This window comes from Ailuropoda melanoleuca, chromosome 3, assembly GCF_002007445.2.
Source record: "Ailuropoda melanoleuca isolate Jingjing chromosome 3, ASM200744v2, whole genome shotgun sequence".
Lineage (NCBI taxonomy): Eukaryota > Metazoa > Chordata > Mammalia > Carnivora > Ursidae > Ailuropoda > Ailuropoda melanoleuca.
In genome coordinates, this window is record NC_048220.1 from 19,284,140 (window position 1) to 19,309,793 (window position 25,654).

The 25,654-nt window shown below is 38.8% G+C and overlaps 1 protein-coding gene across 1 annotated transcript; it reads left to right on the top strand.

The window, feature by feature from the left end:
* Positions 1-7,418: 7,418 nt before the first annotated feature.
* On the top strand, positions 7,419-23,545 carry MINAR2 (membrane integral NOTCH2 associated receptor 2). The gene is made up of 3 exons (XM_002917656.4): positions 7,419-7,635; positions 20,042-20,269; positions 23,366-23,545. Exons 1-3 carry the CDS (start codon positions 7,471-7,473, stop codon positions 23,543-23,545), a joined length of 573 nt encoding a protein of 190 aa, XP_002917702.1. The 5' UTR covers positions 7,419-7,470.
* Positions 23,546-25,654: the final 2,109 nt, after the last annotated feature.

A 25,654-nucleotide genomic window follows, 5' to 3' on the forward strand; every position in this document is an offset into this window, starting at 1 on the left:
CTTGCGTAATGAGCAGCCTTGGGAGATCGAGATGGTGCAGCAAAGGGTAGACATGCTGACTTCTCATTATAAATAGGTTTCTGGCCCTAAAATGGGGATCCCTCTCCTGTGATATAAGCCACTGCGTGTGCAGATATCGCATGGCTCTCTTCGTGTCACTCTGGGGCAACTGGGGCTCGGGAAACCGGTGCAAGAACACGCTGATTCTCTGCTACTGCTCTTGCTGTGAGTAATAAAGTCCTTTGTCTCTAATCCAGGGGTCTTCTGTCTTTTGCCCTCAAAGTGTGCAGGCTCACGTGATAGATCATAAGTAGAGTAAAACCTCAGCATCTGTGCAGTTTATGATGCTTCCCTCTTTCATGTGTTTTACCTTCATTTTAATATGGGGGGCATTTGGTTTCTAGATGGCCCCTTACTTATATATATCCTTTCATTTAATTGCTGAGATATAAAATTCACCAATATCAGCACATCTTAAGTAAGAGAATAGGGCCTTAAGAGAGGTAAAAATTACTTAGTAAGAGGAGACATTCTCAATTACATCCCTTGATTCCTAAATCCATGAATCTAGGTAGAATATCACCATGTATTGGTGGATGAATCAGACCATATACAATATCTTCAGAATGTTTTCACCCAACTGGTGCTAGAACTGAATATTAAAGGGAAAAAAAAAGACATTGTGTCTTTCTGTTAGGCCATCTGCTACAGGATGATGGGAGAGCATGGTGATACCAGAGATTTACATGAACGCGAGGCATGTGCCACCTTGTATTTGCTGTAACATGGGTTCCCTGAACAGAAACAAATATCATCTGGAACACCATAGCAAGAAATGAGGCATTTGGTAAATTAGTGGATGGTATTGTGGCAAAAACTTTACAGGCTGGGAAGGCAAATCCATGTTCAGCGTAAGTGGCTATTTCTATGAGCACCAATGACTGCCTGTTTTGTGATAGAAGTGATCTAATTTTATCCCACTGCGATCAAGGTGGTTTGGCTGCATTGGCAAGGACTTGGAAGGAATGTGATTTAAAAGGTGGTGACAAGGGAGTTCTGAGGAAAAGGTATGTGGATAGACCTTCTTGATACATAACTTACATATGTATATTCCATTTGGCCTCCCACCAAAGAGCACCTTCACGAGAGAGGTCTCAATCATCAAGTGGAGAAGACGGCAAGGTCTACGTACATGGGTCATTCTCTTTTCCTCGGCCACCCTCGTCGTTTACCAATGGGCCCAGGAACAAAGAGACAGTGGTGGCAGGAATGGAGATTATGCATGGGTTCAGCAACCTGAGTCTCCACTCACCAGGACCAGTCTAGCTACAGTCACTACTGAGAGCTCAATCTCACAATAGTAGACAAGGTACCATTTTCTGCTATGGCACCATTCTGTGGAAGGACCTGCCCACCCCCTTGATTGCAGTATGCTTACTCAGATCACAAAATAGGCAGCCGCTTGTTCTCACAGAAAGAACCACTTACCCTGAATGGGGATTTGCCTTTCCAGCCTCCAGAGTTTCTGCCAAAATTTCTTCTATGAACCTACCAAATACCTCATTCATTATTATGGCCTTCCATACAACATTGTTTCTATACAGGCAACTCAGTACAGCAAATAAAAGGACTTGCTGTCCTGTCATGCTCATGTAAATTTCTGGTATTACCATGTTCCCCATCACCCTGAAGTGGATGGCCTAAAAGAATAGTGCCATGACTTTCTTTCTTTTCTTTTCTTTCTTTTTTTTTTTTTTAATATTCTGTCTGGCACTAGTGTAAGTGGGTAGGGGCTTACCATTTTTGTGTCCTTCAAATCCTTCATGATAGAAGTAATTTGAATCCCTCCAAAAATGCAATATTGGTTTTGTTTCCAATGTTGGTGTGTAGAGGCAGTTCTAGGGGCTTGCAGTGCCATTATCATCTTAAAAACCCTCATTCTACAGATCATGGAACCAACAAGGTAAGCAAGTGTTCTCCCAGTTTCTAAGTATTTCTATTCCAAATATGCCTTCCTATTCCAAATATGCCTTATTAGGAAAATAACTATGGGGGAGGGGGGTTCAGAGACTCTTGGGTTCCTTATGAGACAGATTCAAGTCAAAACGTGATTAAATTATCTGACTTCCATAAGCTTTTGCTCTGATTTTCCTACAATAGGAATTTAGGATCACCAGGAATAGTATCAGATGAGATTCAGTAATCATCAAAAAGTCTGATTTTTTTCCCTTCCTCCTGTAAGTACACTGTGCCCATCAGGGAAAACTTGAAGGTAAATTTTACAGTGTAAAATTGGACAGTGTAGAGGGATCCTTCCTTAAAATGATCCACCCTCCCCTTCATTCAAGGAGTCTGAGTCAGTGAACATGTTCTCATATGGAAATTGATCAAAGGCATGCAATATCCTGATGTGGTGATCCAAATCAGACCTCTTTTCACAAAGTCTAGAGATTTAATACTTAAATCAAGTAAGACTTCAGTAGAATGCCTGTCAATGTCAATCCTAAGGACTCCATGATCAATTAGCCAAAATCTTTGCAGGTCAAACCATTCCCTTTACCCCTTGGGTTCTGCTGCTCTTTACGGTAACCATTCCCATATGGTCTCTGATGGTGAAATGCAGCACTTTGGTTCCTGCCCTTATGGAATTCCATCATCCTCATTAAATTTAAGAAGCCCAGTTCTGTGGCAACATTTCCTTATTCCAGGCTTTCAAAGAAATGCCACTATGAAATTCTTTTTAAGGATTGCAACACAGCCTTTGCTGATGTGAAGGGAGTGTAAAGCCTTGGTGAAGGGAATGCCCTCTGGAGCCTCTTAGGGGTCATATTAAACAGGTGGGTGAGCATCTATCATATTAAAACCAATCTCCCTCAATGTTTGTATACCTTCCTACAGACTACATCGTAATGCGGAAGTTTTGGCATCTCCATTTTATTCAGTGTGGACCACCACTGGGTCTAGTTTTCAGGCACATTGTTATAGTTTCTCCTAGTCACGTGAAATAACACATTGAATCCAGAATCTCCTCTTAGTGAATCCATATCAGAAACATATAGGCTAATACAGTTTTGTATTTCTTCTGCCTTAATACAAAACCACTAAGAAATATTCCCATACGTATACTTTGGGTTTCAGTTAATATGACTTGGTGAAACCTTGCATCCTTTGCATGCATAACACCTCACACGTCACACTGGTCCCCTTGGATCTTCTAGGATTTGAATCTGGATATGGATGTAGAAAACATGACCGATGCTGAAACATCAGCAGTACAGCGTAAAGGTTTTCTTTGAAGATAGTCACGGAAGCTTTCTGGTTCCCAGCTTAGACCTTAAACTGTGAATTTCAAACCCAGGTTTACCAGTAACCGGATTTGAATTCACACAACCACAGGAGGAACTGGGGAAGTGAAGGTTCACAAGCAGAGTTAGAGAATCGGAGGGGTCACCGGCCTATCAGAGCAGCCAGGTAAAAGAGATAATCTGTTAAGAGGTCTGTGGGATGCTGTTGCCTCTGTGTAGCTTCTGCTTTGCAGGTATACAGCCAAACTCCTGGTAGTAGATCTGAGTTTGCTGTTGGTCAACAGGACTGACAGTTGGAAAGGTGAAANAAGAGATAATCTGTTAAGAGGTCTGTGGGATGCTGTTGCCTCTGTGTAGCTTCTGCTTTGCAGGAATACAGCCAAACTCCTGGTAGTAGATCTGAGTTTGCTGTTGGTCAACAGGACTGACAGTTGGAAAGGTGAAATGGACGTGGAACTCAAGAGAGCAAAGGCAGACTGGAACCCACCGGGCACCTATGCCTCTATCTTTCACGCACCTGACTGCAAAAAGACTTTCAGATTAATGGGTGCTGTTTCCATGTTTCTGTCCAAATCTCCATGAAGCTCCTCTTTTGTCCAATTCTAACACAGAATCACACAAATAACGAGATTCTGGGAAATGCAGTTTGCTTTCTAATTAAAGATGGCTGTATGACTTAAATTCTTTCTCCTTTTTTTCAGTTTTCTTTGTATGAGACAACTGAAATAAAAATATACATTCTTATCCCCTCAAAATCACAATGAACCCTTGTTAAGCCCTCAATATAGGCTAACCATTATGTTAACCACGTTACCTGTAAAACCTCACAGCAACCTTATAAGGTGCTATTGTTATCCTCACATGATAGGTGAGGAAACAGGTTTAGAGAGATTCAGTAACTTTCCCAAGAACACAACTTCATTGGATGCCACTCTGATTCCAATTTCTGTGCACTCGGTTATCCTGATCACCAGCTTTGTTCACCAATGTTGAGGATAATAGATAAAAAATTATTTATAAGCTCATCACAGGCTTTCTTCATAGTCAAAACTATCCAAGTAATTTCCAAACTCTCAAATACTTTGATGAACCCCAACTGCTCATCCGGACATTGTATATAGGATTTTCAGCTGGAAATACTTACAGATATTTCATTTGGTTATTGATACAAGCTGGGGGGGGGCAGGGGATCGAGGAAGGGAAGTAGGGAGGAAAGAGGAAAAAACAGGAGAGAGAGAATGAGGAGAGGAAAAGAAGAAAATAAGGTTAATTAGTATGTAGACAGTTTTGCCTAGTGAACCATATTTAAGTCTATTTTTGTAATTCTCATGTTTCAAAAAACAGTAAAGCTGGGTCCAAATCCAAGAGAAAGTAATACTTTCATAAAAATTTGTTATAAAGGAAAATACCAAATGATTACCTGCATGCTATGGGTTGGGGAGCCCCAGGTGTGCACATTTCCACCAGATTTCCCTGCAATTACAACTCTTTATATTTATTTATGACCATTGTCAATCTAGATTGAAGTTACTAATGACAATAAAGAAATAAAAACCCTGAGCCAATATTTGTCCAGTTACACTCGGGTAAATTTTTTGAAGAGTTAAAAGGAAAACAATAAAGTGGGTGTTATGTGACCAAATAAATTCGGACAATGCTAGATTTATCAAAGCAGAACTTCTCAGAGCCTTCAGTGTGAGCCTGTGCATCATAAGCTACCAGAAGAGAATACAGAGTATGTCATAAACATTTTTGGCAATAGAATCTGTTTTTCACTGAGCTTGGAAAACAGCCCTAAGCCATTTTTTTAATCAAATTTAATTGGATTATCAATTTCCAACCAGAGTAGAGCCCTTCCTAGGGCTTTGGAAAAGAGAAGAGCCATCATTATTTATCGAGCAAAGGACTTCATGAGGGTCTTCAGACATGACTCATGGGGAAGGAAGCATCCAAAAGGGCTGCCCTTTGGTAATGTATCATCTAGTGTAGGGCTTGTAAAAGAAAAGTATGAAATACTTCATCAAACAAAGGATAGAAAGATGAGAGTATAAACAAATCACTCTAAGATTTCAAAGGAGGGGGAAACCATACTTACTTGGGAAAATGCATAAAGGTTCTGTGAGTGGCGAGTTATCAGCAATGGCCCATGAAGGATGATTAGGAGGTGGTCGACAGCCAGAGTTTCCAGGCAGAAAGACTGGCTTTACAGAGGCACAGGGTGGGCTGGGCTGGCGGTGATGGCCAGGAGCAGGAGAGGGAGGAGAACACTTGATTTTCCGATTATTTATCATGCAGGTTACCTCCAGGGATGGCAGTGAGAAATAAGAACTGATGGTTTGGGGGTGAGGGTGCACAAAAGATGGTGAAAGAAAACGGAGAGGCTGAAACTAAACTTATAAACGGAAGGAGGCAGGGTATAAGCCTCCAGGCATCTAGAGCATGGCGGAGGGATCTAAAGGAAGGATGCCTAAGGAGAACTGAAGGCTCATTTCACCTACCTCATACTTTGGCTAGGGAAAAGGCCTAATCAAATGTATTTGGATCTAGGTTCTGTGTCTCCCCTTGCCAATAGAGAGAGCCAAAGAGAAGTAAGGTTCTTCTTGAAGATGTGTGTTATTCCCTGAAGAATCTTTTAGGAAAAGCAAACAGCCTGAGAAATATTTATTCATTAGATGTATTCTGGCAACCTCCAGGAAAATCCAGAAAGTACCAAACACTTGCACATGCTCGTAATACACTTGCTTCTTGAAGCACATGAGATTTAACTGTTTTGTTGTTAACTGTCATTATGAAGTACCTCTTATTTCTCCAGGAAAGGTGTTGTTAAAACCACCCAAATGTATTTGAAATATTATAAGGCGGTGAAAGAGTTTGGATCCAAAAAATAACTCTTACAGAAAATGTTGATTGTTTAATCCAGTTTTCCAACTATAAGTAGGACATGATTTTTTTTAAACTCCCCCATGTTTATTGCTATGAAGAAGGTAAGTACTCTCTAGTGTCTTGCTCGATTTGAGAACATCCTGGCGGCTGCTGCTTGTAAGCTGTATGGCACTCTTCTGAAATCTGGTGCTGATACATTCCACATGTGACCCCATTTACCCCTGGAAGAGAAACCTTCCTGCTGAATCAGCTGGGTTTACAGAGGTGCAAACATAACAAACATCCTCTGTCTTTTTCACACCGCTAATGTATCTATCCTTTGCCTTCTCACAGTGAGAAGTTTTCCCCTTTTTCTAGGTGGAATCCGTACTATCCCAATGAGAAGTATGGGTTGCCCGAGGCAGAGTGGCTTGAAATGTGAGAGCTTATCTCCATTAAAGTCATCACTCCTCCCTGGCCTCACACACGGTCCACAGCCTCACTCCCACCTTGGCTCTCTGAAGCGCAGATGGGTTCACTTAGGACAGCACATCATCCAAACCCAGCAGCCATGTTCGCCTTGGGTCCCAAGCGCACCATACGAACACCACACAACCGTAGGGGCTCATACAGCTCGGAACAGAGTCAGAGGGACCTCAGCTAGTGAATGCGTCAAGGCAGTAGACTGGGGGACTAAATTACTGTGGCAAACTCTCAAGCAAATTCTTGCCATTACTAGGTTCAGACCAAAGCTGACAACCTAAACGTGGTCAGGTTTCACAGAGCCCGAGACTCTGGGAGTGCAAGCAGGAGAAGAAACAAGATCCTGCGTATCACGTGGGAGGCTGCGCGGGCGGGGCCAAGTCCGCTGTGTTAGCTCGGCGATGCTCAGAGAAAATTAGGGCATCTCTCCCTTACAGGTGATATTTCACGTGCTCCAGTTATGGACTGTGACATTGAAATGCTGGCAGTTTTTATCCAAAGAATAATTCCGCTAAAACTGTTCTTTCTGATGCTGTACGGAGAGACATGAGCGCTCCATATCGAATTTTGGCATTTTGTCAAATCTCATGAGCGTAGCCCCATCTGTCCCATTCAAGCACCGAGCGTGCGTGCGTGAAAGGCAAGGCAGGGTGCTGCATTGTTCTGGTGTGGTGATGTACCATTTCCAGAGTGGCTCCCCAGCGTAGCTGAGGGACCTGGTGTCAGATGCCAGTTGGAGCACCTCAGCCTCGTTAATAATGGACAAGTCTGACAAGAGCAGCCTCACTTCCTTTGTTTCCCACCGCAGACGAAGGGAGACATGGATCTCTCTGTTTTGCCAAACAACAACCATCCTGACAAATTCCTGCAGCTCGATGTGAAGGCTTTCGTGAGGAGCTCAGCTCTTCCTCAGGCTGGCCTGGCGAGGTTTCCAGGGGGGAACTACCCTGCGGCGCAGCACTGGCAAAACCTCTTGTACTCACAGGTAAAATCCGGGAGATGAAGCACACGGGGTGGGTCTCGTTGCTTTCTCCTGACCTACTATTTAGTTATTTGTACCAAAAAAAAAAAAAAAAGGCTGTAGGGAACACGGTACTAGGTAGCAGCTCACTCCTGCAATATAAAAAAGGTCTTTCTTCCTTAGCATAAGGAAGGTCTCTGATCACTTTATAAAATATGTGAATTCCCCCGACCATTCATTTTCCTCCAAGCACTCGCTTTTCAGCCTGTCCTCATTTTATTGCCTACTTTTCATTTTGCTCCTTTCCTTCAGAATTTTTCAAACCACTTGTTACATTTGCAAATTAGACTCTGGGGGCCAACCCTACCTCTATCTTCTGGTGTATTCTAAGCACAAAGCAGCCGACGCTTACAATGGGGACTCATACACAGCCTCTGAGACAACCAGGAAACTTACTTATGCCTCCAGTAAACTGGCTGCCTTTCATTTCACGCAGCACAACAACAGAAACCTAATGACTGAGGAAAATGAAAATAGAAGGAACTCTCCTCCTTGGAAAGATGCTGGCTATTGTCTTAGAGACTCTTACTTTCCACAGATTTCCATGTGGACAAGATATAACAATCAGACCTTCAAACCCAGTGCAGGCTTCATTTGTTGCTTTCTTCTTTTGCATCTTCCCTCTCTTTGCTGACTGAAAGAGAAGAACAAAACTGTGATGAGTTCCATGTGCTGGAATAAACATAAAGGCCCTGACTGTTGGACAGCCCATGAAACAGGAATAATCTTTGTTTTAAGACGTGAGGGCTAATGGGGTTAAGGGTTAGTCGATTTAGAAACAGGAAGAAGCATTTCATTTCAGAACAGATGTGACTGACCTACAAACCCCTGCAAGTCATTAAATCCTTTGGAGTGGTTCAAATTCCCTGAACAGAAATTTGTTTTCTTTTAAGAAATAGTTGCTACTCATGAGTCCTGGTGTAAAGTGACTCCTTTGTGGTGTGTTTGTGGCTCCTCGGGACCTTTATCATGAGATCATTCAAAGTCAAGTACACTCAAAGGATTATGTAAGTGTTTCCTCCACCTATAAGGGCTTTAATTTATTTCCATCATCAGGCAGCCTGTTATGACAACTGCCATTGTAAAAAATTTTCACATCCTTCCCTTTTGTAATCTTCAAAACTCTTCCCCCGCCCCCATACACACCTTTTGGTTATTGTTTTTGTATTTTAAGTTAAATCCAGTGAAATTCCTTCTTTTCCTTCCTTGTGTTTATATCATGGAACAAAATGACTTAAAAATCAGTTCAGAAAACCTTGGCCCTCTCATGTTATGAAGTTTAGTCAAAGAAAACGTATCCAATAAATTCCTTTGAGGTTGGAACACATCAATTTAACATCTTTTGTTTGGTACTGGAGTTGACCTGTTTCCTTATGTGAATCTCCACGGTTTAAAGCTCTGTTGAGTGTTATTCCTAAACCTGAATGAAATGCATCCAATTTTTAAGGGACATCTTTTCCAACAGGTAGGCCCTGACGAGTTGCAGTAGTTATCCCAAGAAAACCAAGGAGGTAAAAATCTGCTTCCTTTGTCTTTAGATATGTTATTCGTAACTGTAAACTACACGTAAACTTGGTACATTTAGTTTTCCTTTTACTCCTAAAAAAATGTTACATGACGGAATAAAGGCCAATTTACTATTGAAATGATGCATAGGGTTGGGGAATAAATCTTACAAATTCAGATAGTTGGGTAGGCATGACACAAATTAGGACTAACTACGATTTATATCTACTACTTTTATTTGTAATATGTGGATAAGTAATTCTTCTTTCCCTGGCTGGATCTTAAAATTCAGGAGTGATATACTTGTTGGATAAAACATAAATCTAAAATAAAAGCATATATGAAAGTTTTAAGTGGCTGTAGTGTTCCTGGAAGAAGGCAGTGAGTATATCAGCTGTATTAAAGTTTATTAGGGGTGCATAAAGTGGCAGCTGTCAGAAGTTCTTCACTTAAAACCCTCACTCTGTTGGGGATACATTAAGCCAATGGAAGAGCATTGAATAAAGAGATTAGAAACTTTCTTTCTTTTTTAAGATTTTATTTATTAGAGAGAGTGCACACGCACCAGAGTGAGCGAGAGAGAGCAGAAGCAGGGGGAAAGGGAGAAGCAGGCTCCCTGGGGAGCAGGGAGCCCATCACAGGGGTCTATCCCAGGACACTGAAATCATCACCTGAGCCAAAAGCAAATGGATGCTTAACCGACTGAGTCATCCAGGTGCTCCAGATACTTGGCTTCTTGTCTCAAACCCACAGTAAGCCACTTTAAGAGACCTTTACTATGGCCCTTATTTCATTCATGCTTCAATATTTCCACTTGAAAAATTAGTATAAAATTAATTTTACATATCTGTTTAAAAATTAAAACAAATAAAAATATGAGGTAAAAACAATTGAGAGAAAAGGTTTCCTGTAAAAGTTTAAGAAATGTGTATTATTATTATTATTATTAGACAATATCCCAAATGGTGTTGAAATTATCCTTTCATTAGATTTTGAAAAACAGTAAATAAGACTACTTGCACTTTTTTTTAAATTTATACTGCAGATGGAGGGGGGCTTGTGTATAGATGGCGGTGTTAGGGAATATTGTCAGTACATCTGTCAATCCATAATTCAAGCAGTAGGTTTTATACTCACATGAAATCCACAAAGACTTCAGAGTCCCATCAGCTGATCTCTGAGTTTCACACCACCCAGGTGCCTGACGTTTGGGGGGTCAGACCACCTCAGGGAATGTCAAAGGACTTATCCTACAACCAGTGCCTTCAAAATTAATGGTAACTCAGCCATTAAAACTCATATCGTATAATCCCAAGTATGGAATTGAATTCCTAAATATATGCATCATATTTCCATCCATGATTTATCTCCCAAAGCTTTTAAAAAAAATTCACAGTACACTTTCAGAGGAAATTCTGTCAGCCATTTTTACATGCAGAAGCAATTCTGGGCATATAGAAAAGTAAGCCCTTGTTCTCACTCTTGCCAGTAACTCCGGACACTGTGAATTCCATCCCGTGCAAACACACAGGTCACCATGTTTGCAGGGGCAAGCATGTATCTCCTGATTCCACTCTATTTATACTTTTCTTAGATTCTCTCACTAGAGAAGAAAAGAAGCTTCACAATAAATTTCATCTCAGTGCAATGAACAAACGTTCGCCAAAATCTAATGTTTCTGGTTGTTAAAATAATTTGGGGCATGTATCTGATGAAGGCATTTGGAATTGTATTCAAATATCTCTGCCAATCCCTTTATAAAACGAGGTAATGAGAGGAAAAGGCAAAATTTCTTTTTTTTAGTTTAAATGATAAAATATGTTTTTTCAGATACTGTAGTGGCCCCCCCCCCTTTTTTTCTGATTAGCAGTTAGACTTCGGAATCTTTTCAGACTAATTTCTTTGTTTTATATTTTCCTGGCTTCCAGGAGCATTCTGTGCTAAACCTGTGAGCTGGACCAAGAGGCCAAGGATAAGAAGTTGATCTTCCTTTGATTTCTAGACAATGTCATTTACTGGGTTTATTCCCTAATCACCTTTCCTTGCTTTGTTTTCATCTCAATAGCTAACTTTTCCCCTTAAATTCTAATGTCTCTTCTGTGTCAGTTTTTTCTTTTGGGTGATTTTTTTGGTGTTGTTTGTTTGTTTGTTTGTTTCGTAGGCTATAATTACACCTCTTAACAATCTGTCTCTGGACAGGTCCTTGAGATCTGCCGTGCCTTCTCTAAAAATATCTCTATTCCCAATCCTCCACTTACTGCTCTGAAAAGAACAGTCCTGCATACACAATAGTCTCCCATTTTTAAGCCTATATTGGGGGAAATGTTATAGAACCTTTGAGGCACTTAAATTATTATCTAGGAAGTTGAGGGGCTTAGCTCAGTTGCTCAGGGATTTACGTGCAAATATCAGAACATGATTTATCAAGTTATGCTAAACTTATGCAGTTCACAAAGTCTTCAGTGGGGTCTGAAACTTAGCCTTGGACGGCGTGCTACCAGAAACAACACCGAAACTGTCCCACCATACTGCTCTCAGACCAGACCCAAATTCTTCTGGCACTAACACCTTTTTGAAGGACACCTTCAGTGGTACAATTGTATGTGTGGGACTCCAGAGCCCTGGCTAGATGGAGAGGAAGGCAGGAAACAAGGTTCAAGAGAGGACTGGGCAGAACACAAAGGTTTGGTAGTTGTTGTCTGAGATTTTAAATTTTATCCTGAAAATTTTGAGGGCTTGGTGAAATTTTTAAGCAAGAGAATCACACGATCAAACCTGTGTTTATAAAGATAGCCATTCTAGTAATTTGGAAAACAGAATTAATGTGATCACTGGGGACCACAAATTTGTTTGTACTCCCACAAGTAATAGGTAAACAAAATGCCTTGTTTGCATTATGATTATGAAAGGGATTTCACTCATGTACAGATCAAATTGGGGGAAAATGGAAATCTTTATGATCTTGATTCTCCCAATCCATAAACATGGTATATCTTTTTCATTTCTTCAGTACTTCGGATGGCCCTTCAATGATGTCTTATAATTCTCCACATAGAAGTTTTCATAAAGTTCGTTAGGTTTATATCTAAATATTGATAGCACTTTATGCTCTTAAGACTAGAATCTTTTATATCATATTTCATAATAAAGTGTTACTCATGTATGCCATTGATTATTATAGACTGTATTTATTATATATTGATCTTAAATCCAGAAAGTCTGTTAATCTGTTTTATTTTGACAATACATATCCCTATAGATAATCATGCCATCTGCTGTTTTGTTTCATTATTTAAAACCTTTATTCCTTTTATTTATTTTTCTGTTCTTATTATATTGCTTAAGGTTTCCAGTGCAATAACATATGAATGTTTGTGATTAACGGCATCCTTGTATTAATTCTGAAACTAAAACAAATGCTTCTAATATTGCAACTATTTGGTAAACTGTGCCCTGGAAGTTTTGGGCAGATTTTCCTAATTAGTTTTTAAAGATTCCCTGGTATTTCTAGTTTGCTAAGAAAGTGTGCTTTAAATATGTTTGAATGTTTTCAAAATCTTTTTCATAATCTGTTGCAAAATTCTTTTTTTTCCTGTTACCGTGATGGATTATATTAATCTTCTAATTTTTTAAATCACCCTCTAGGTAAATTTCTTTCCTGGTATGAATCTTTCTTATAAAATATGTATAATTTATACATATTGTAGGATTCTGTTTAGCAATAGTTTATTCATGATTTATGCATTGTGCTTGTAAGAGAAATTGGCCTATTATTAAATTACCTTTTCTTTTACTTACTGCCTTTGTCTCGAGTCTATACCAACCTCATAAAATGAACTAAGGAGTATTCTTTGTTTTCCTATTTTCTGAAAGGGTTTGACAAAAATAGGGATGATCCGTTTTCAAGAATATCTGGTAGAAGTTGACTGCAACACTTGGTTGGCCTGGTATTTTTCAATTTGTATGCAGTTGGGGTAGATTTTAAACTCTTGATTCAATTAGTCAAATGATCACAGGTTTATTAACATTTTCTGTTTTTTCCTTAAACTGGCTAAGCTATGTGGGAAACTGCCCAATTGGATGTAAATTTTTTAAATTGCTCTCATTATTCCCCTGTTACATTTCTTAATCTCTGCTATGTCTTTACTCATGTTTCTTTTACACTTCTAACCCTGTGGATTTGTGCCTTTTTTTCCTGAGCAGTATTGTGGAGGTGTTTTCAATCTCTCCAGCCCTTCCAGAGAAATAGCTTTCAACACTGTTCATCCTCTCCATTGTGTATTTGTTTTTTCCTTTGTTTTTTTTTTGTTTTTTTTTTTGTTTTTTTTTTTTAAAGATTTTATTTATTTATTCGACAGAGATAGAGACAGCCAGCAAGAGAGGGAACACAGGCAGGGGGAGTGGGAGAGGAAGAAGCAGGCTCATAAGCAGAGGAGCCTGATGTGGGGCTCGATCCCATAGCGCCGGGATCACGCCCTGAGCTGAAGGCAGACGCTTAACCGCTATGCCACTCAGGCGCCCCTTGTTTTTTCCTTTGTAATACGTATTGATTTCTATCTTTTTTAAATTTTATTTAAATTGCAGTTAACATACAGTGTAATTTTCCCTACTTCTACCTTTATTGTTTGTTATTACCTCATTAATTTTTTCATTCTGCTTTTATCATGAAGCATATATTTCTATAATAGTCCCTCAAAATACTATTTCAGCTCCAGCCAACAATTTTGCATATGTAGCATTTTTCATTTTCATTCTGTTCTAAATTCTTAATTTCCATTATTATTTCCTTGAAGTGTATGTTTTAGTTTTCTACAAAATGTGGTACTTTGAATTAATTTTTTGATATTGATATCTAAGTTTCTAAGGTGACCAATGTTCAAACATCATGATCCATATAATACTGAGTCTTTGAAATTTGTTTGAGTCTAGCACGTTATCAATTTTTGTAAATATGCAGTGTATATTTTAAAAATTAATGTTTTCAATTGTTTAATAAAGATCTCAGTATATGTTACTTGATCAAACTTGGTTTTATTGCTCAAATCCTCTTTATCTTTAGTAACTGTTTTGTCTGCTTGATAAAAATTATATGTATTAATTCCCCCGTGTAATTATCTCCAGTTTGCTTTATAAAGTTTGAGACTATTAGATACATATAAGCTTAGAATTATTTTATTTTACTAATGATATCTACCTTTATTCATTTTGTAGCTATCCTCTGTATCTAACAAACCTTCTATCTTAAAATCTATTTACTTTCTTAGTGGTAGTTTAAGTTATGTTGTGGATACAAATATACTCAAAGTTTTAGTGACTTAACACAATAAAATGTACCTCCCACATAAGGTCTGATGTGGGTGATATGGATGGATGATGTCCTAGGGGCCTGCCTTCCAAGTGGAATCAGACTGTTCCTTCTTAGGGATCTACTATATCAGAATCTCTGTTGGGTCTGTAGTTTGGAAAGAGAGTAATCCAGGAATCTTTCCAGGGATTTCAGGGATCAACCCTGAGTTGGGATATGTCCCAATCCAGTCCTATGTCCTACTCCATGGACTGTTGTATGCCCATAAAGAAGAAATGGATTTGCTAGCCAGGCTCTGACACAGTTTGTCATTCTTTTAAACACATTTATGTAATATATATATTTATATATTATATTTTATATAATTTATATATTATATAACTATTTATTTTATATCTATAAATTCTTCCTTTCTGAATGGGAAAATTAAAGAGATGGCAGTCATGGGTGCCTAGATGGCTCGATCAGTTAAGTGTCTTCCTTCAGCTCAGGTCATGATCCCAGGATCCTGGGATCAAGTCCCACATCAGGCTCCCTGCTCAGCCAGGAGTTTGTTTCTCTCTCTGCCCCTCCCCACCGCTTGTGCACTTTCTCTCTCTCTCTCTCTCCTCTCTCTCCTGCAAAAATAAATAAAATCTTTTAAAAAGAAATTTTAATTAAATAAAATAACTATTCCAAAGTAATTCCAAGATCCCATGGGAATAGTTTGTGCAGCCCTCCTTCCTTGAAGGTGTGGAAGATTGATTAGGCTGTGATTCTGTTTTTTAGAAGAACTTCTGGTGCACTGTTCTCTATAGTCCTTGATTCCACCCTCTAGGAAGCATCCCTTCATTCACTGTTCTCTTTTTGCCACATCAGAAGTAGACCCTTCTTCAAGGATAGGCTTCAAAGTTTACTGCTACTTAAGGAAATTTATCTAGGGTTATGATTACTGCTTTCTTTTGTTTTGTTTTGTTTTTTACTTCTAAACATTCAAAAGCTTTTAGGTGTAGGCTTGTGATTTCTTTGGTCATTTATTTCTTACAGAATTAAGGAAGCTATTTATTAATGTAATTTTTTTTAATTTGTTTTATTATATTATGTTAGTCACCATACAGTACATCCCTGGTTTCTGATGTAAAGTTCCATGATTCATTACTTGCGTATAACACCCAGTGCACCATGCAATACGTGCCCTCCTTACTACCCATCACCAGTCTATCCCATTCCCCCACCCCCTCCCCTCTGAAGCCCTCAGTTTATTTCTCAGAGTCCATAGTCTCTCATGCTTCATTCCCCCCTTCTGATGTAATCTTACCTGACCTAACTGACTACTTGCAGTCAATTTTATATGTTAATAAACACACCTAAAGTTCTTTGAGGGCATAACTCTCAAGTAGGCTTTAATGTCTTGCTTTCCTGCTCCATTTCTGTATTTTTAGAGTCAGTGACAACCACATAGAGGCTCTCAGGGATAAGAGTTATGAAAGCACAGCCTAACATGATATTTATCTTGAGTTACCTTATTCGACTGAGAAATTTCAATAGGTATATTTTGCTCAATGTTTTTTTTTTTTTAAATCTGTGTTTTAGTGTTGGGGTCTACAAACAGATTTTCAACAGTAGAAGGATAGAAGGCATCAAATTTCTAGGTCCTCTCTACTCTTTCATTTCTTCTTTTCAACTGTCCAACTCTTTCTCTAGTCTCATCTCTTTCTTGTATCACATTAATGCTCTGATTATGATGCAATCATACGTACATAAATGTTCTGATTATTTACAAGTATATCTCCCAGAGCTACAGGTGATTGGATTCCCAATTATGACAGATGACATTCATGCCAATTTTTTTTCCTCTAAGATATGAATAACCATCATTCCAGCTGCTGATGTTTTTTTCATCCCTTTCCACTTCTTGGTTCCTAAGTCCATGCCACATGTTTGTGGAATTTTAAGATAAACCTCTTTCTGTATTGGGAAGGATAGGATAGGCTATCCTGTGATGACACGTATCCCCACAAAATATCACTAATTAAAAATAAAAGATTTTTTTTAAAAGATCAATTTATTTATTAGAGAGAGCATGCAAGCATGCAGGGAGAGGAACAAAGGGAGAGAGAGAATATTCAAGCACACTCCCTGCTGAGCTCACAGTCCAATGCTGCACTCAATCCCAGGGCCAAGTTCATGAGCTGAGCTGAAATCAAGAGTCAGACACTTAACTGACTGAGCCACCAGGCACTCCAAAAATAAAAGAATTTTCTTGCTCATGAAAGGTCTGAGGAAGGGCAGATGGATTTTAATGGCAGCTCTTTTCCAAGAAATAACCCACAGCCTCAAGTTCTTTCATCCTGAAGTTCTGCCATCACAGAACCTTTGCTTAATGGTGACACAAAAGTTGAAATGAGGGCAGTGAGCCAAAACTATTGTGAGAGATTTCAAGGACCAGGTTCAGTGGTAATTTCTCTTACTTTTATCCATACATCATCAACCAGGAAAGAGCTGGTCCCATTGTAACTTCAAGCCAGGCTGGGAAAGACAGTCATCCTTTATGCTCAGGAAGGGAGAATAAAATTCATAAGCATTTAACCAGTCATCACAATGCATAGCTCTCATTTCTCTCTATTTGCCAGTATATCTTTTCACATCCTTCACTCTCATTCTTTGAGTCCTTATATTTTAGGTATTCCTCTTGTAAATATTACATAATTTAATTTTAAAAATCTGATCTGAGAATCTCTGTCATTAAAATAGAAGATTTAGTCTATTTACATTTAACATGATGATTTCTAAAATTTTTCTGTTTTCCTGAGGTTCCTCCTATTCTTTGTTTCAGTTTTATTATCTTATGATCAAATTTCCTTTATCTTTTTTCTACTGGTCTACTGATTTAGAAACTATATATTCTTTCTCTATTTTTACTAATATTTCTATGCTCTCACTGATATGATTTCTTCAAATGTTCTAATCAAAAATATCTGTGTTAAATTTTACAGTCCAATGATTAAATTGTCCCTTATTTAAAAACTCACAAATTAGTAATTATTATCTCTATTTTACCATAAAATCAATACTTGCTTAGATAGAAACAGAGATTTATCAATTTCTTTTTTTCCTTTCTTTTCCTCAGCGTTTCTTTTTGCATCTCAATCTTTACTTTTATTGTCAAGTTTCTTCCTGAAGTACATTATTTTAGAGGTTCTTTCTTTATTGGTCTATCAGTTCTGTAGTCTAAGTTATTGTTTGTCTCAATATGCATTCTGTTTCACTCTTTTTGCTGAATGATAGTTTACTTATATGTAAATGGTGTAGATAATGACTAAAATGTATAAAGGAAAAATGGACAAAGTAACAGTGAATACAGAAAAGTCTAGGTAAGCTTTTTAGTGTTACTTTCCTTAAATATTTTAGAATACAAATTATCTTAGAGTTTATATTACTAAAAGAATAAACTGTTGAGTTTTCCTTTGGTAAGTGTAATCTATCCAGAATGTGGTATCAAGAGTTAGAAGAAATACATGCTTTTTTATTTTCTTTCTTAAGGTATTTGAAAAAATTACCAAAATATAAATGAACCTCAACCATAATTAGTATTTCTTATTCTGCCATCAAATTCTTAGCAAAGATATTCTATTAATTTTCTCTTCACATGTCCTTCAGACATAAAATTGTCATGCAACACAAAAAATAAAGGGCACCATATATTAGAATAACCTGAGACTTTCAAGAATGTGGTTTAGAATTAAGGGCTTGAATGTTCTTTTTAGATTATAGCTCTGAATTAATAATTATTAAAATTATTTTGTTATCTTATACCTATTAGTTTTCCAAGGTCTTCATACATTGTAATAGAGTGTTATTTTTTCCTGACCCCCAAAACCATATTTTCCTCATTTATAGAGCTTTCTTATTTAAGAAGCTCAAGGAATAGTCTAGCAGGCAAGAAAACTGACAAAGCAAATTTGTCAATGTCTGAAGAATTATCCCTCTCAAAGATGATCAAAGATGTCTAGCCTTGGGGGAAGGAAAAAAAAAAAACTTGAGTCAGAATTATGCTAAGCTGAAGTGATCTAAATTTCATATCAAATTGTTTTTTCTCAATTCAGAAACATTTTTTTATGAGGCCATCCATCTTAAAGACAAATGTTAAGGCAAGATGATGTATTATTTCATTGCAAATTTCAGTATTGAAGAATATAAATTGATTTTGAGCAGACCAACAACCTAATAAATTCAGAGAAGATCTCCGACTTGACCTCTAAGTATGTAAAAAACATAGGGGTTAAGAAAATTAGGGAAACCTAAGGCCAAAGAGAATATGAATGGTTTTATCTGGATGATTTTTTTTTTGGCTTATCAGTCATTTCAGAAGGAAACTATGTAATATTAGTTCACAGCCTAGCTTACATAAATACATATTTAATGTGACCTATATACTCCAATATATGCTGAGCAAATCAGTGTCTCGATGGTCATAAATATGACTCAGAGGAATATTAATTGCTATTGAATCTTCTCTGTTTAGGAAGGCTGAAATATGTGAAGCACAGGTATTGAAAAATTGCTGTAAATTCATGAAATGTGTCACCAGTTTTTAAGGGTTAAACCTAAGTTTTCTGAAAATTAACTTACGTGGAATTCCTTTCCCTTGATGTCCCATGATAACTGAGCCATTAATCTATAAGTTTTTTGCTTCTTCTTCATTTTATTCAGCCAATGAACACATTTTAATGCTAAATTTTTCTACCTCCATAATAATTTTATAGTTATAAGGAAAAAAAAAGCAAAGTAAAAACCTGAAGTTCAAATCAGACACAGGAAAAACACAACTACCGTCCACTGTTAAGTTTGAGATACTGGCTGTCCTTGGGCAGGGAGAGGGCAAGAGTATCACAGAGGGCAACAAGAGGTATGCTGGTAATGTTCTGTTTCTTATTGATTTATACATTTATGTCCACTTTTCTATATATATGTTTTGCTTCAATAAAAAAAAAAAAGATTTTAAAAATCTGAAAGTCAATATTGGAGCCATCTTATAGCCAGCTGGTGTGTAGACACATAAAGGAGTACGATGCTGTTCTGTCCTCCAAGCTGTCTGAAATAGGAGTCCCAAGAGAGTTTTTGTGAAAGCCAAAGCATATCTATAAAATGCCTTTTAATCTTGACTTTGCTGGATTAATACAGCAACATTAAATATTATTTTTATCAGTCATGAAATGCACACAAAGAAGTAAAATGTCGTTAAATCTCAATGCAAGTGAGCTGGGAAAAAAATTGGCTTTGTTCAGAATTCTGCTATTTGAATTAAAGAACAATGTTCTTTCTTTTTAGTTATATAAAAGAGCATTTTAATGAATGATCACTGGAGCTGAACAAGATCACATGCAAAGAAAAAAAAATTAATTAATGGCGGGATTCTAGGTCAGACTAGAGCCTAGAATCCTTTCCTCATTCATTGTCCCAATCTGTTGGGTTTCCAGGCAGAAGGAACAAATTTTCAGGGGCCATTATTTCACATTTCATCTTCTGCCACCAGTGGCCCATTGGTAAGAGAAGCTGTGTCACTGTGTCTCCCAACAGAGAGAAAAGAAGACCATTACTGCGCAGCGAATGAAGCGATCCGGTGCAGAGGGCCCTCTTGCTGGGGATCATCCCCCACCGTCCCTGTCGTCAGTTCTGAAGAATAACCCGCTCTATGGTGACCTAAGCTTGGAGGAAGCTATGGAAGAAAGAAAAAAGCATCCCTCATGGACCGTTGAGGAGTATGACAGGCATTCCCTGCACACAAACCTTTCTGGGCATCTGAAGGTACTCAAAGCAAAGAATCACCTCCTTAGATCAGTTAAATATTCCTTTAAAAAAATGGGTATTAAAGTGACAAGCACTCTTTACTAGATCCAGATCTCTAGATTTCAGGTCATTTTGGCCCCTGACATCCCTTTATCTCTCCTCCTCAATACGTGTTTATGGATTTGTTCTGACCTGTACTATGTCAGCCCTTACTGGCATCTGTCTGGTGTAGAGAGAAAGAAATGATGTGACACAGAAAGGTTTACCTAGAAGGTAAACGGTCTTGAAAATTAATTTGCCAGATTATGTATGTTTTCCCCTAGTTTTGTGATCATTTATTTCATGAAGACTTAAGAATTCCCTCATCTACACTGATTCAGAACTATTTATTCAGTGCTCTGTCTTAGGCACGGTGCAAGGGATTTCTCATCAAGGGTCATCTTATGCCAAGCCCACTTGGGGATTTAAGATTGCAGATTTACATTTTGGACATTTTCCTGTGTCTCAGTAACAAAACAAAACAAAAACATTTCAACACAGGAAAAGTATGCAATGAACTCATTCACCCAGCTTAAACCCAACTTCAGTTTTTCTTTGTTTTCTTTTTTTCCCCCTGGTGTCATCTATCACATAGAAGATGTAGAAATACCTGCAAAGCAGGGAGGGTGGCCCTCTGTTTTCTGAGTGGGCTGCATTCCTCTCCAGCCTTGGCTTGCCTCTGCCTGCCCTAGGGTCAGGGCGGCCTGACTTCTTCCACATACACTTCATTTAAAAAGGTGTATCTGCTCGGAGCCCCATACCTTAAGCACCTGAAGATTTTTTTCTGTTGCAAAGGGGATAATATTGTGTCCCCTTAAAATCTTACACTTTTAAGAATCTCAAATGTGCACTCTTGAAATATCTTGTTGTCCAGAGTCTTTGAGGTTTTTTTGATCTCCTAGATTTAATGTATCTCCTCCTTAATGTAGCTTCTTTTCCAGAGAAGTTTCCATAACAGAGGCTCCCCCATAGCAACAGTAATCTTGTGGGTTTTTTTTAATCAGGAGTCTGAAGATCAGGGCCTATAAGAACTTAGTTTATTTTTTTCTTTTCTTTTTTTTTAAATTAAGTTTTTTTATCTTAATACCACTGTAGTTAAAATACAGTGTTATATTAGTTTCAGGTGTACAATATATTGACTCAACAATTCACCCAGGGCTCCACACGAAAAGTGCACTCCCTAATCCGCATCCTCTGGTTCCCCTGTCCCCCAGCCCCCTTCCCTCTGGTAACCATCGGTTTGTTCTCTATAGTTAAAAGTCTATTTCTTGATTTCTCTCTCTCTCCCTCTCTCTTTCCTTTGCTCATTTGTTTTGTTTCTTAAATATCACATGAGTGGAATCATATGGTATTTGTCTTTCACTGACTTATTTTGCTTATCATTATACTGTCTAGCTCCACCCATGTTGCTGCAAATGGCAAGATTTCATTATTTTTTATGGCTGAATAATATCCCATTATATATATATTATATGTACATAAATCTCACATCTTTGTTCATTCATCTTTGGGTGGACACTTGGGATGTTAAAAGGTCACTTTCTACAATTAGGAAAGTATGTATTGTTTTCTTTCACAAATCTTTCTGGACTGAGTGCCAGGGGCTCTTCTTTGCTCTTTATTGTTTACCCGAATGGCAAAAGGGCTCTGAAGATGAGTATTACTGTCCCTGCCATCAAAAAGTTCATCTAACTGGTCAAAGTAACGAATCATAATTTTATAACAAGATAAAGGAAGAGGATAGTATTGTAGTGATTGTAGAAAGGGCTATGCAGATTCAAAAGGGGACAAAATCACACTGGATTATAAAAGGCTTCATGAAAAAGTTACTGTATGCTGGGCTTGAAGAATGCATAGAATTCCAAAAGATATGGATGGTTTGCATGATCAGGGAGGTTCTCGTCCACAGTAGCAAGAAAAAATGCCCAAATACCAGAAAGTGAGAGGGATTGTCAGAACAATAATTAGTCCACTTTTGTTGACACTACAATTTAAGTAATAGAATAATGAGAAATAAGGCTCAAAAACACTTAAAAAGTGTTTGAATATAAGGCAAAGGAGATTGAACATTGTTGGCAATGAGGAATATTTTTGTTGGCAAATTCTGTGCTATGTTTAGAAAGATTATATATATATATATAAATGGGTGATTGCTTCACTGAAACTGGGTCCTTCCCCTCCCCTCCCCGTCCTCCATACATACAGTCACATCAAAGCATTTCCAGACCTCATGATGCTATTCTTTAGCACTCTTTTGAGGGATGCTTCTGAAAGTTATGACTTTCATTTTCTTTAGCATTTCTTTCTGTGCTACATTAATTCGACTTCCTTCATCACTAGCTCTGTGCATCTCATAACTAGCAGACAGAGCCCATAGCTTATTTTCTGAAATCTTTTCACCTCTTATGGGCTGTAAAAGCTCCAAGGGTCTTTGGCCAATACCAATTTTCTAAATTACTAAGAATTTATAAATAAGAAAGGGGAAAATATGCAGTTAGCAGGGCTAACGAAGAGCAGAATGTGAGAGGAGTCTGGGATTACAGAAATTCTTCCTGAGGATTGCAGGCATTAGGACACATAGTAAATGAAGGATACCAGTCAAGTAGACAAGGATCGCAAGGTTATCCTTCTGCAGAGCTCATCCAAATTTCATTTTCCTCTTTTAGCTTTTCTAAGACCAGGATGTTGATACCGCAGCAGTGTGGTGGGGGAATTAGGCCGCCATCACCAGCATCCGCCCAGCTCCCTACGTGTGTGCCCGTTCCTCTCCTAGCAGGGCGCTAAGAAGTCCAAAGCTAATTCACTGACCCCCGAAGCCGACTTAAAGTCCACTGAGACTAGAGAGGCAGAGAGAGGGTGGGCAGCTCAGCCGCAAGCCATTGCTGATGAGAAATAATGATGCTATTCAAAGCCCAGCCTCTCATATTTGAGCTGTGACACTTAAGCCTCACCCGGGACCGTGTGATATCAACCTTCAGTACCTCTCATGGTGTCTTGTTATGCAGTATCAATTAGTCTGTAACACTGACTGATTACTGATTGATCCTATTCTATGTAATTTTTTTTTCTTTTTAGGAAAATCCTAATGACCTACGGTTTTGGTTGGGAGACATGTACACGCCCGGTTTTGATACCTTATTGAAAAAGGAAGAGGAGCAAGAAAAGCATTCAAAATATTGCCGTATAGGTCTGATGTTGCTCCTTGTTGCCTGCATCTTGGTTTTCATAGTGACTGTTAGCACATTTTTCACTTAAAGAAATTGCTGCAGATACAGCCACTTGAAATTTCTTAAAAATCTTTCTAAATAAACATTTGCAGAAAAACACGCTCACGTGGTATGAATGCACTGTTGAATGTCCAGCTAAGTGTCATTGTCTCGTAGAATGCAAATGTTGCCTGAGATATGCTGGCTTTCTCTCCTTTGTTCTAGAAGTCTTGGTACAAAATTCCAGAGCGATCTTTGTCCTTTGGGAAGCAGGAATTCTGGGGATCAAAACCACAGAAAAACTGCTATACACAACCAAAGCGAAACACTTAGGCTAGGGAACAAAACAGCACCAATAATTGCCTGCAGATTTGTCTTACCTCCTTCTACCGGCCCCCTCCTGCCGTCCCTAAGAAAGTTGAGCAAAGCATTTTTGGCTGCCCCAGATGTGCAACATAAGAACTACTGGTTGTGCTGCCTGTTGGGTTGAATTCATGCTATTTTATCTTCTTTTATTCCTGTTGAAGCCAGAAAAACGGGTGGAAGGTGGCTTTATTCAAACGTATTCTCATTTTCCCAGGATTGCTTTATAATGCCTCTGTTTGATGTAGCGATTTCAGTAGACCTAAACTTGAACAGGCCCTAGTTCTGTAATTAATTACGTGTAGAGCCAATTGGGCTTACTGATTGATCCACATTGGCTAGTGTGAGCGCTGGTGGCTCTCAGGAAGTATGTATCACCAGCCATGGCCTCAGAGGAAGGCCCTAGAAAAGCAGAGGAAATACGGCTAAGGGAATGGGATCTGAATCCTTGCTGTGTCTTTTGCTAACCGCTGGACCCTGGGCAAGGTATCGTTTCTGAGAGAGGATAGAATCAGCTCCCCAGTAGGGCTCGTCTAAGGGCTAAACAAGAGACAGATAAGAACAACACCGGGCTCCTAGTAAGTAGTTGCCTAGTTAAGGACGGTTCTTACTACAAATATATGCTAAGCTTCTTGGTACCCCGAGGCCACCTGCCATTGCCTGCAGATAACTGGGGACATGATGCTGGGCACAGATGGAGAATCAAGTCGACTGCCTTCTCTTTGTCCTAGAACACCAGATTCTAAATCCTTCATCCCTGATCCTTTCTCTTCTTTCAGGATTCCCCCCACCCCAAGCTCCCATCCCCCAAAGTTTAGTGCATAAAACAGAAAAGGGACTTTCTCCTCTTGCCATTAATCAGCCTTTGGGATTACCACACCATTCTGTATCTCTCCTAAAGATACTTGAAATAAAGAACACTGAAGTGCCCCTTTACTATACAATAAATTCGTGGTGCACAACAATTGTCTTAGCCATATTTGGTGCTTAACTTCTTCTTCCTCCTCTCCTCTGTAACAGGTTCGGCCCAATTTAGAACTGAATTAAGGAGAGACGAAGGTCCTGGGGATTCCTGAGGGCAGGCCCACTCACTGTGGATGCATGGCAGACAACCGCTTTGTATTAACTCTGTTTTTCAAAGCTTGACTGCCCAGTGCTTGCCTCTAAGGGATTCAATCTATGTTCAGGTCTCTGCTACGCATGGAAAGCATTTGTGTGCACTGGGTTACAACCAGCTGTCCGGGGCCACATACAGGTAAGGCTCTGTAAGGGCAGTCCGCAGGGATAACCACAGGAGAAGTGTGTGAAGCTGCCCACCTCGACTTCTGACCCCCTCCCCCCATCTCATTACCTTTCTCTTCTGCCCTTTCAAGCACCTGGTACCTCCCTGTTCTCTCCAGTCCTCCTCTGCTCTCTTCCACGACGCTAACACTCATTTATGTCTCAGCATGAATGTGTTTATTACTTTGCTGTTGCTCCCAAACCAATCTGCACTTTTAGCCTCCAGTGTAACTGTAAAATCAGAATATATTATTACCCTCATTGGATTAATGTTGTGCATCTACACGAAAGGGAAAGTCGTAAGCTGAGTGAATACATCCCTGTGTGCACTCAAAATCATACTGTGAAAGCCGTGCCAACCTCTCTTTTAGTATGGGTTTTGAAAATGGCTCTAGCAGAAAAAGCACAGTAAGGTCATGGAAAATACAGAGGTGATGGCCCTAAACAGGCTTAAGTTCAAATCTGGGCTTTTGAAAAAAGCGCTGATCTAGATTCAGTGAAGCAATGTTTTTAA